Here is a 12,787-nt window from a genome sequence, read left to right as displayed (position 1 = left end):
TTTCTCTGCGCGAATACGTAAAAAATAAATACAAAGTATGCGTTTTGAACTTTCAAAATTAAATGGTGCATCACAATTTAATCCAAAAGGTCCACGGTATGTGTAGCACTCGTTCATATGTACTATACATATGTATATATCTATGTGTGTGTATGAGAGGCGTCGAAAAACCGTTGAAGTAAGCAGCAACGCGGCGCAGCAGCGAAACGTATGAACGTCAACTGAAAATTGCTTGCTATATTGGCATCGCAATCGAATTAAAACGGGGTATTGCGGGTTTAGCGAATTTCAGAGGATAAGACAACTTCTTTGCAAATGCTAAAAGTGCACCACAGCTGCCTTGCATCAGTGGCAGCAGCATAGCGTTACTACAATAAATAGCTCGAAAATTTACTATCAGTACATCAAATTGTGCTGTTAATTTTAATACAAAAGCACTTTAGATAATGAAATGAATTGAAAGAAAGGACCTTCGAGCATAAGTAGCGATTATGGGTGTTATTTATTCTCGTTGTGGTCCATTGAGTAGTTAAAGTATTAATTGAGCCCATTGTTTAACATACACACACTGATACACATACATATGATAAGCGCATACACATACATGCATACATATGTATATGTGTATACACATACACATATGAAAATATATAGACGACAAACCCACACAACGTAGGCCATCAGAACGTGATTAGTTGCCCTACCCCTTTTTTTTGTGCGCACTAACAGGGTGTATTGCACTCGTCCGTGTTAACCATAACCATAAGTTGTTTACAGCGTGATTTTATTTTTAATCAATGCAAGGCGTAGACTATTGAGAAATTTAATTATGTATTAATCTTTAGCTCTCGTGACAAATTGGCTCAGCAATTGCGTTTAAAGTACTTTTTCTAAATTACTCTGGCGTTTACAATTGCGCACCCTGTGCAACGTGAGGAACGCACGTACGAGCTGTGCTAACCAAGCCGTGTGAGGACTTGCGTCAGGGCCGAAAGAGTGAAAAATTTAGTGAGCCCACTGCGACGTAATCACTTTAAGGAGCCGGTCCACTGAAATCTGAAGCATGTATTCACTGTGGGGTGCGACTGTAAGCGGGTAATCGGTTCGCAACAAAATTTGGTCCAGTTTTTGGGATTGCGTTGGGTTTCGGATGCCTCAACTAAAACCAGCATCAAATGTAAAAATTACAATTATGAGAGTATGCATCTGGAATGTGCGGATCTTTAATGAAGAAGTGCCTCTGAACGGATCATCAAACGATGATCTCTAGAATACTAAGACTGCCACTCAAGGTTTGTGAACGACGAGACAAAATTATAAACACTTTGAACCTTGCAACTTCTCCTAGAGGTGCCATGTCGAATTCGGTGTTGGATTTATAGCTGGAGAGAGATTCCGTCGTCGGGTACTGTCGTTCATCCCAGTGGACGCGCAACATCTTGGTCATAAGTGATCACATCGCAATAGCGGAGAAGGACGAGGCGTCGAAGAACTCAACCACCGCTTGCAACCTTGCCTCATTCCCGATATTAACAACGTGCCAGGCAAATTCCATGCCAGGGTAGACCAGAGAGATACATTAGGTCTCACCGTCGAAAAATGTAACCTTTACGACGAAACATCCGATAACGAACCGAGGCTGATTGACTACTCCGGGCCGCTACAACAACAGCAACCTCTCTGAACCCAAAAATTGACGGTAGGTGGCACAAGATTGCAGATCTTCTTAATCTATGAAGCTACAATGCGCTCCCCGGAAAACTAGTTACCGATGACTGAAAGGAGGATCGGCTTATCTCGGCAGCCGGGTCGAAAACGCCGTATCTCATAAAATGGCTCAAGAACGCCCTACAACAGAATTTGTTTGATGAACGCCCTATGTCAACTTTTTTTTTCACAAAACTCTTTATATCAACTGATAATTTATTGAAAATATGTTGATGTAGGGCGTTTTTGAATTGGCAGCTGAGACAGTTCTTCAACCGAATTCTGAAATATAGCGTTCTTGAAAAATTGTCTGAGATACGTCGTTTTCAAACCACTCAGCCGCCAATATCTAGATAAATAACTAAATAGCTAAACACGGAGTGCATGCTTCCAGTGTTTAGGGTGCACGTAAACTCCCAATGCGACTCACACCACTATCTTTCTACAGCCAAGATACGTACACGCCTCTGTGTAACAGGGGAAGATAAGCTGAACGTCCCAATAAGCAGCATATTCGCATTTGACTCGTTTCATAACTGCCGTCCGAGCTTCAACAAATCGACATTTGTGAACAGTGAAACCACATTTCCCAGCTCTTTAAACTCCGCCACCGAAGAAATTGTCGAATTTTAGCGAGTCAGATGCGGAATATAATGCCGCTGTAGAAAATACGATCTCGCCACGCTGCGATCTGTTGCAAATGGTGCCGTGTGGTATCGATATAAAGAGCTGAAGGAGAAAGTGAGTCGTATTTTTTTCATTAAAAAAGAGAGGCCGAAAAATGTCAGTGTGAAGAGCTTGAAATTCTAGACTATAAGAGGAGTGTCTGAACATTTTTATCAGGAAGTTAGACAACTTAGGGAAGATTTCAAGAGCAATGCAAATTCCTGTAAGAAAACTACCGAGCGTTCAGTCTTATCTACACGTAAAGTTAACTTTAGGTCATAGATTACGGATCTGTATACTGTTTTTCTAGATCAGGCAATTTGCCTAAGATATTTGCGCTTTAAGTTTGCATTGCAAATGAAAAAAAAAAACTAACTTTAACATGGAAAATATTCTCATACGTTATTTCGAGTACGACCATGTACCAAGTATTCTCATACGCTATTTCGAACACGGCCATGTACCATATGGCGTATGAGTAACATTATTACCTGCTCCTATTTCATACAAAAAAATTATTGTGGAGCTTTTCATCGTCACGTACAGACAAATTCAACTACTTTTCTGTTATTTTAAGACGTATAGTTTTAGACACGTTAATGAGACACGTAATTTATTAATTTTATTTAATAGTTTGAACATTAGTCTTTGATTATATGCAAACTATTTAAGGGTAGTTCTTCAAAAGCCTTAGAAAAAAAAAAGATCATATGTATTCACATTCAACTTTCAGCGAAACTATCAAATAAGGACCACATGTGTTAGAAGAAAAGTTTAAGTAAGACCCAAAGACTGTATTAAGGGGGAAAAAACAACAAAAAATTAAGTTTTTGCTTTTTAATAAGTTGTCACGTACAGAAAAATCACGTCAAGTGTCAGACAGAGTTCATATATGTGGTTATAAATAGTAGTTATTTAATATTAGAACACCGATTTGTCCTCTGATAGGCTATGAATTCTGCTCTCTATCTTTTTCTGGACAACTTAATTGTGATGAAAGTTCGAATATCCAGGTATCGGTTGGCGTGTTGCTATGGGAAAACAGCCTGCATTTTCTGATAAGATAAATAACACGGGTCCGTGAAAACTTTGCCTGATTGGATAAAAATATTGTCATCTTGGTTTATAATTTTTTTTCTCACTAGTCTTTTCGCGTCTCCGCCGGCTCGCATTAATCACGCCTTTTCCGTGTAACTGTGCAAATACCTTGCTATACTTACAACCGAGTGGACAATTTTGGACAATAACCACGCCCACCTCCCTTATAACAGTATTTGCAAAAACTATCATATTTCCGCAAACACTAGATCTAAATTATTGAAAGTTGGAATGTGAGGTACAATAAGACAATTATGAATTTTTAGAAAAATGGGGGTGGCACCGCCTACTTCTGATAAAAGCTCTATCTCAGTAGCCGCTTTACCAATCCCCACCAAACTCGGTACGAATATTGCTGAGAGTTTCATTAGGAATCTGGTTGAACTTTTTTTATTTAATCGGGCATTAACCACGCCCATCTCCCATACAACGGTAAATTTGTGAACTTTTCTTTTCTCTGAACATAAAGTGGAATAACTCGTTAAACAAAATTAGATTGTGTTTTTAACCTTAGCATGGCATAAACCATATCTTTCCATGCCTGATAGTGAACAGTGTGGAGGAGACGCATCATGTCTTCTTCGAGTGAATGCGATTTGGCAATGCCAGATCTAAATTTCGCTATATATCTGGCGAGAACTTCACGCCTGAGTGACTCGTCTTGGCTTAAAAGCAGAAAAAAATGGACGACAGCATGTGGGCCGGCGCGACGTGGGATAGCCCGTTGCGCATAGGGCTATTTTGCCTTCAAAAGCTGGCCAAAACTATTTATGTGTAGTTTCGCAACTGACTAGTGCCAATTATAAATAAATGAATAAATAAACAAATATATCTGTGAACAATAAAATGATACCTGGCATGATTTGTTAGTGTTTGGTATAAACAATTATGACTAACTAACTAATTACATACTTCATTCAAAATTTTTCGGAAGCCCTAGCAAAGAAAAAAAAAGGTTATAGAATCTTCCGCATAGGCTTAAATTCAAGTTAGAGCTGTCGACTTCTATCCCTCAAAATACCATTTATGAATCTTACTTGATGATCATTTATAGACATTTTCTGTGCAGCAAAAACTAATTTAAGCCTGTCGACTTTCTTCTCTTTGCTACAGGTTCTCAAATATTGCAAAAAACGTGCTTTTTTGAAACTTTGTCCTCGTTTCTCTCAAAATCTGGTGCTGATGAAAACTTTATACTTATGGATTCTTAATCAGCAACAAACAGTCTATCAAGAACAATTTTAACATTTTCCGCACCAAAATTTGTTTCCACTTTTGTTGACCTGAGTTATTTTTAAAAATAGTTTGCTCAAGCTTATCAATACATCCCTTCTTGGAAATTTTCTTTCAAAATGTTGTCTATATTGCCGGTGCTTGTTTCGTGCTTCCTCTGGTAGCTGCTCGATCGGGGCAAGTACGTTATCTATAACTAAAACACCATGCATTATCAAAATTTTTCCCCAAAACATCTTTCTCCTTCTAACTTCCGATACCTCCTTCATTTGGTATTTACTGATGTAATTTTCACTAATTTTTTGTTCAAAAAACTCGATATTATCTTCTTTTTGCGTTCGCATTATTGAATAATTTTTAATAACGCTTCTCTTGTCATCCTTCTTGATGACCGCATATTATATACTGAGAACAAAAAAATACTTGCTTGTGTCAGTTACGAAAGTTTCAAAAACAAATACCGATTTAAAGGAGGGGCGGAAGAAGGCCGTAGATTTTTTTACAGATATATTAAGTAAAAATTCTATAGTATATAGCGATATATACAACTTATCTTAACTCTATATAACTCACACTTACAACTACCATGAAAAATAAAATATCAATAAAAAATCTCTCATAGAATTACTTTTGAATGCGAATCAAGATTAAACAAAATTTTATTTTTTTTTTAATAACATGTATTAAATAAAGAACGTACTTTTCTGAAACGGGCTGTTTTGTAAAGCAATAACCACGACTATGAAATTCTTACAAGTTTGAACTCGTGGGACAGGCGTAACGAAGGTACCCTCGGGATGTAACTCCACAATCTGATATGGAGGGTTACCTATTATCCAAAAAATACTCACGTAAACTTATATTTTATATGGGATCCAATTTTGCTAACATAAACAATTTACTTGAACTAACCAACCTAGTAAAGCGAAAACATTCTACACATTTTAAAAAGTAGAGCACTGCTTAAGTTGCTTATTTCAAGTCCATTTTCCAAATAATGTATGCTTTTTATACCCGAGCGCACTTGTGCACAAGGGTATATTAATTTTGTTCACATAACGGTTGTTTGTAACAGCCAAAACGAATCGAGATAGATATAGACAAATGTATACATAAATGATCAGGATGAAAAAAGAAATCGATTAAGCCATGTCTGTCTGTCCGTCCGTCTGTCCGTCTGTCCGTCTGTCCGTCTACACGATAACTCGAGCAAAAATTGAGATATCTCAACGAAATTTGGTATGTAGGTTTCCGTTAATCCAATGTAGGTATTATAAATTTTTAGGCGAAATCGGACTTTAACCACGCCCACTTCCCATATAACGGTAATTTCCAGAAATACGAAAACTGCGATATTTTAGTAACTACTGAAGATAATTCACTCAAAATTGATATTTACAATAATTTTTAGACGAAAAATAAGAATATTATAAATTTTTGGAAAATGGGCGTAGCCACGCCCACTTATGGTTACATGTGTATATCTTGGTAACCGCTGCACCAATTTCTTCCAAACTTGGCACAGTTGGTGGCCTGGGNTTTATGACGTTTTAAGTATTCTTATACAATTTTAAGTCCTTTATCAATAACAATGTACCATGTATGTATGTACAATGTAACGTTATTTATACATGTACATATGTATGTATGATTCTGTCGACACCAGGCCTGAACTAATGAGGACTGCAAGCTGACCAGCATAACTACTCGCTTTATTGTATTGCATACGTTAGTGGCCTTCAGCCTAACTCAGATAAATATTTTCCTTCAATTAGTAATTGTAAAAAAAAGAGAGAAAAAGGTCAAATATGAATAAATAATAAAAGAATTGTGCTGCGAAATCTGCTAAACGCGAGATGTTGCTGCTCTTGTTGACGCTGCTGCCTGAAGCTGAGCCGATTTTTTCCCGGAAAACAGATGTAAATATGCATACACAGGCACATACATATGTATGTACGTACTATAACTCGGTCATACATACCCTGTCGGGAGAGGCACTATTCAGAACCATGACTAGTGCGCGTTAATTCTCCTTCGCGTGCCAGCAACTGGCGAAGCTAATATTGGTATGTCCTGCGAAGGGTCAATTGCCCCCAGCTGCATCCCTTTTTCAATAGTTCCGAACTAGTCCCAAATTCTATAGTTACACACCAGTTCAATAATCGATAGACGAAAAAAGAATCGTGACTTTTTTTTTATTATTTTGGTTTATTTTAAATAATTTTCAATAAAATGTGTTTTCAATTTCAAATTAATTTTTGTTTCAATGATCGTAAGAAATGTACGCCCACGTACCTGTGGTTGTGGCTGAGTTTGCAGTAGTTAGATTCAAGAAGGTCCCAAGACGCTAAAATGTTAACACATTTTTTTTTGTGTTACCAAACTATGAAAAGGCGTCTGCGAAGTGCAGAATGACAGCGTATGTGAACGAAAAAGCCGCCAAACAAATATCTAGTTACTAGTTCCGAATTAGATTTAAATTCGCCAGATGAGATCTAATTCGTTCTGCATCCCTTTTTCTAGAGTTCTGAAACAGTTCTAAACTCGTCATCTTAGATATAGGCTTCTAATCAAATGTTTTTTTTTATTCTTTGGGACTTATTACATTTTCTGTGAGTGTTTTGGTTTCACCAAATTTGCGTATCACGGAACCGAAATGGTTAAAATTATAACAGAACATTCGATCTCTTAGAAAAAGATGCCTTTCTAACTCTTCTTGCATCTTGCATTAAACTATAATTTTTTTGAAAAAGTGGACCTAACAACAACTTTTCACTCTTAGCTGGCGATGTGTAGTTTTAAAGCGCAGTGTAAAAGTATTCTTAAAAAGCATTGTAAAATCACCAAATTTCACTGCTTTTGAACTAGCTGGGATCTAGTTACTACCGGACTGGTTCGTTTTTGGCGATAAATCTCTAGTAGGGGACTATAAATTTTGTTCACCAGTTCGGAGTTTCCTACAGGGTAGTCCCACAAAGACACAAGAACATGTGGACCATACGCAAACACATGTAAAATTCACACAAGTAACTAATACATATTTGCATGCATACATACATACATACTTACATACCTACGAAGCCATAAGTGTGTAAACATACTTGAAGACTTGAATCGTTTGACTGGACTTCCATAACGAAAACAGGAAAAATAAAAGAAAATGGTGAGGAAGGAAATTAGCGGATGTAAGTGTATGTAGTAGAGAAATTTTACGTAAATTTGGCAAAATTTACGCACAAAAGAGACGAAATAGTAAATATGAAACAAAGCGTGTGCACCGAAAGATAAGCGTAGTGTAATAAAATCTAAAATACTGGGTAAAACAGGAAATGCAGCCAACTTCACGCGGATTACTGTGATAAAGAAAGGGGGAAAACACACACACACACGCATATACACAATTAAAACCTCAAAGCTCTGGCTGGAAACGTCAAAAATTGTGTGCTATACAGTAAAACAAAACTGTTGAGAGTGGCGTTAAAGAAAAAAGAGAAAGAGAAAGAAAAATAGAGGGACAAATATACCCAGATAAGGATGAGTAACTAGAGAGATGAAGTTGTAGTGAGTTAAATAAACATCGTGTAGGTGTAGGAGTGCCGAGCGATTGGGCGTTTATGCTGCTACGCGATCGACGACGACGACGACAACAACAGTGACGACAAAATGTCAAAACGATGAGCATGCGAAGTGTATGAAATCCTACCGAGTAGTGAACGCATACAAATACGTGTGTGAGTGTGAATGAAAAGGAAACGGAAGCAGTAACTAAATAGCAATAAAATAACAGTGGAAAGTGTAAAGTGAAAATCGAGATTCTTATTTGTGGATTTTCGAACATCGAATTAAATTGAAAGGCGGTGGTGGTGGTGGAATAAATGTGGACGATAGTTGTGCCAAAGAAGAGAGCAATAAATGTCAGAACACGTAGAGAAACTGAAATGCATAGTAGATGTTTTAGAAAATTTAATTGTCGATATTTTTTTTGCAGTTTTTCCTTACTACTCAGTGTTCGATGTGTAATGAGCTTTAAAATGTTTACTTGCTCATTTGATTCGAATTTGATTAGAACCATAAAAAATTTAAGGTCGTTTTATCAAGTACATAATCTGCGCTTTAAACAAAAATTTGTTCTGAAAAACCAATGCGTTTGAAGGGCAGATAAATTTCGAAACCTACTTGAGAAAACGGCATTTAATGAATAGTTAATATAGTACTTCAATATTTTCTCGACACACCTGTGTACAAAGGAGATTTCCATAAAACTGCTGGAGTTGCAAAGCAAAATTTGGTAAAAGGTTGCACTGTTGTGGAGCTGCAATTAGGTTGTAAAAAAAATAAGGAAATAAGATTAGTATTGTCAAGGTTTGAAATTAATTGCTAAAAAAGATACTTACGTAATATTTTTGACTTCGTAATTTCTTTCAATAAAGGACTAGGCGATTTGTATTTACTTGTTTGTTAATGAGGTATTTTCGATAAAGATTTCAATGCGTAAAACTTCATAAACCACATACTATTGGATAATAATTGTCGCCCTGAAACTGTAAATAAAAGTTGTTTTTGGAATTTGAAATTTTTTTAGCAGAAAATAACCCAGGAATATTTTAATTTTTTTCTAGAATTGAAAAAAGTCGACTCTTTGAGACTTTTTCAATTTTTTTTTTTCGGAGAATATTTCTGCGTTTTTAGTGACCTTGTGGGGTTTTCAGTTAGTCTTCGTTTTTTGGGGCTTCTCGGATTTATTTATTTTATTTTTATACCTTTCATGAGCATGAAATCATATTATAACTTTTGTCCGAGGTTTGTAAGTACCAGAATAAGAGGAGATAGACCCACTAAAATGTATACTTATTTGATCAGAACGTCGAGCTGCGTCGATTTAGCCATGTCCGTCTGTCCGTCTGTTTGTATGCAATCTAGTCTCTCAGTTTTTGAGATATCCGGATCAAATTTGGTAGGTGGGTGTATTTTGATAATGTATTAATCATTCGTCGGAACCGGAAAAATCGGACCACTATAACATATAGCCACCATACAACTGATTGTTTAGATATGAGATTTTTCGTTGTAACTTCTCCATTTATGCAGCTAGGAACATGACATTTCGCGCTATTTCCACCCATTATCAACAGATTACTTGCAGTGAAAATAACAATGATCGGGTCTCTATAACATAGGATAACATGAAAAACAATGAAGTTGATGTAAGTGCCCTGAATCGAATACGATTTGGTAGGTTAACTCAGTACTCTATATATTTAAACCGATGTTCGGGCTGATAACGTAAACATTAGACTTGATGTCAAAACAATAGATTTTTTGCCCATTTTCGGTTCTATAGGATTCGTTTTCGGTTCTTTTGGAATATTTTTTCAGTTGTTTTTACTTATATTTTCAGTTATTCTGGGATCATTTTCCATTTCTTCTGGAACCATTTTTCGGGTCTTTTGGAAACGAATTTCGGTTCTAACCGAATCGTTTTTCAGGTCTTCTGGAATCTAGTTTCGTTTCTTCCGGAGTAATTTTTTGGGTCATTTGGAATCGAGTTTCGTTTTTTCCGGAACCGTTTTTCGGGTTTTTGGAATCGGTTCCATTAGAACAGTTTTTCGGTTCTTGTAAGAATCGGACCGATTCTCTTAGGGACCCGGTTCTCCGATTCCGGTTCCTCGGTTCTGTGCATCACTATTATTTTCAAAAAATGATAACAATAAATGTTTTTACATTTTTTACCAATCAGTGCTTATAACCACAACAAGTATAACGCATTAACATTGTATTTATGGAAAATCGTTCATCTCGACTAAAATAAAGATAATGACAAACAAAAACAATAAAACACGTTTTAAAAGATAAAAGGAAACGAGCAACCATTATAACAAACACATTGTCTTCCCAATAAAAATGAAATGCACAAATTAATAACTCATCTTACATTCATTTTGAAAACGAAACAAAATTTACGAAGCAATAAAACGATATCCAAAAACTACAACCTCCTTAAATAACACCAGAAACTAAAAATAAAATTGAACTTAGTATGAAAAAGTAAAACTTCATTTAAAACTACACGTGAATCAGCAAACCAATCGGCGCACAAAAATAAAATATAAAAAAAATAAAATTGTCGTTCAAATAAAAATTGCATGCTAGCTATAAAACATTTCAACGCACTGGAGAGCGTGCATTGCACTGCCATTTGGTGGAGATTTGGTTTTTAATGCGGCCAGTGGCAACGGTGGCAGAGTGGCAGCGCGGCGGTACCAGATGGCAGATACCACAGACCCTCGATATCGTGGGCGGCTTTGTTGAGGCATGTCGTAATGGCCAGAGAGGTAAGTGTCTCCTAATTATGGTTTGGTTTTCTATTAATTTTTTTTTTTTATTCTGATCATTTATGTATACATTTGTCTATATCTATCTCGATTCGTTTTGCCTGTTACAAACAACCGTTATGTGAACAAAGTTATAATACCCTTGTGCACAAGTGCGCTCGGGTATAAAAAGTAGCGGACTGCGTTTTAAAAGAAACTAGCATTAGCACCGATAATAATGCCAGCCTTGAAATCCAACGGAGTGATTCTCCTTGTCTTGCAAAAAGTGCTACTTTGAGTAGGCAATTGGGACGTAAAGTCCTCTCTTGTCAAAACAAAAATAACACTCTATAAGTCCACTCATCATACCCGCGCTTATGTATGGCGCAGAAATATGGATAATTAAAATATCTTATGAGACGGCTATGACTTATCATCCTCGTTATTCAAAATTAAATGCCTTACTACTCACAAGGGAAGGAGTAACTCAATTTCTTATGTTTGGGCGTACAGGAAAACGCGGTTAAATACCTTACTAAAAAAATTTTAGCTTTCTGAGGTCCTTAAAGGAGTCGAGTACTTTAAAAATAAAAAGTATAAGCAAATTAGTAACTAACTAGAACAAGAAAACAGAGAATTCAAATTTTTTTCAAAAACGCCCTATCTCAGATGCTCCTTAGTTAATGCCCCGTCTCAATATAAATTCAATATCTCGCGAGCTAAGACAAGGCGCTCTTGAATTACTTGCTGAGATAGAGCAGTCTACCACGATGATAAATCTTCCTCCTATTGCCACAAGCGCGAACGTTCAAATCAACCAATTTTGAGTTATTGGGTTGACTGGATTAACCTTTTGAAGTTCTACGTTATACGAAATCCCAGCATACCAAGCAAACACGGAGACCATATATTTTAAAATGCCAAAGACAGCAGTGCAGGTCAAGTCTCGTAAAAAAACTTTCAAATTTGATTTCCCAAAATTTAAATTTTTATACATTCACGTTTCTTGCGCACAGACGACGGTATATCATTAATTACGCCGCACAACAGCATTTCTGATGATTAGGTTATATTACATGATATTAGCCTAGTTTTTAATTACGATTTCAAATCTGTGATTGAAATTTTTTGTATCAGATCTAGTTCAGAAAATATGACACATGGTATTTCGCATTTTTTCCATACAAAGTATTTTTGAAAATATTTTTGTATAGAAAAACTGCGTGAAAAAAATTCTAAAAATCGACGGTAAGTCACAGCTACATCAAACTTGCACTTTGTTGTAATACAATTTATTGGGCTCCAAACTGCATACGCAAAAAAAAATCTAAAAAAAAAATGTGATAAAAGTTTTGCACAAAATTTAGAAATTAGATATTTTTTTTCTTTTTTGCTGTAGTATGAACCACATTTTTATAGAAAATTTGCGGAAAAAATAAAAATAAAAATTGTTGCCTGTATTGTAAAAACTTTTCTGTGCCAATACTATTTTCCGGCAGTGTAGTTAATCTAGTTTAATCGAGATCTCAATTTGAAAAACTAAATTTCTTTTATAAGACCACGTTAACCGATTTCTATAAATATTTTTTTTTTTAAGAAAAGGATGTACCTCAGACTAATTTGGTATAGATTCGATCATTGTATCATGAAGAAATTTACGGTTCTCTTAAATTTTTGTATGAGAATTGAAGTCGGTTTTGTTATTTGCTTAAAAATTAGTTGTTTTTGTTTTATACTTTAAGGGCAGATACCTTTTAAACGCTTAGTATTTG

The 12,787-nt window shown here is 35.9% G+C and overlaps 1 protein-coding gene across 1 annotated transcript in view; it reads left to right on the top strand.

The window, feature by feature from the left end:
• The first annotated feature begins 10,446 nt into the window (after positions 1-10,446).
• The window catches only part of Drep2 (DNA fragmentation factor-related protein 2), a 58,625-nt gene continuing 56,284 nt past the window's right edge, over positions 10,447-12,787 (top strand). Inside the window, exon 1 of the mRNA XM_017617245.1 lies at positions 10,447-11,036. Coding sequence (XP_017472734.1) covers positions 11,025-11,036 — 12 coding nt within the window. The 5' untranslated portion in view covers positions 10,447-11,024. The remainder of the gene's footprint in view (positions 11,037-12,787) is intronic.

The sequence above is a fragment of the Rhagoletis zephyria genome, unplaced genomic scaffold (genome assembly GCF_001687245.7).
Source record: "Rhagoletis zephyria isolate East Lansing unplaced genomic scaffold, Rhagoletis_zephyria_1.1 Rzeph_scaffold_01371, whole genome shotgun sequence".
In the NCBI taxonomy this organism is placed as follows: Eukaryota; Metazoa; Arthropoda; class Insecta; order Diptera; family Tephritidae; genus Rhagoletis; species Rhagoletis zephyria.
This window is presented reverse-complemented; position numbering and strand designations above follow the sequence as displayed.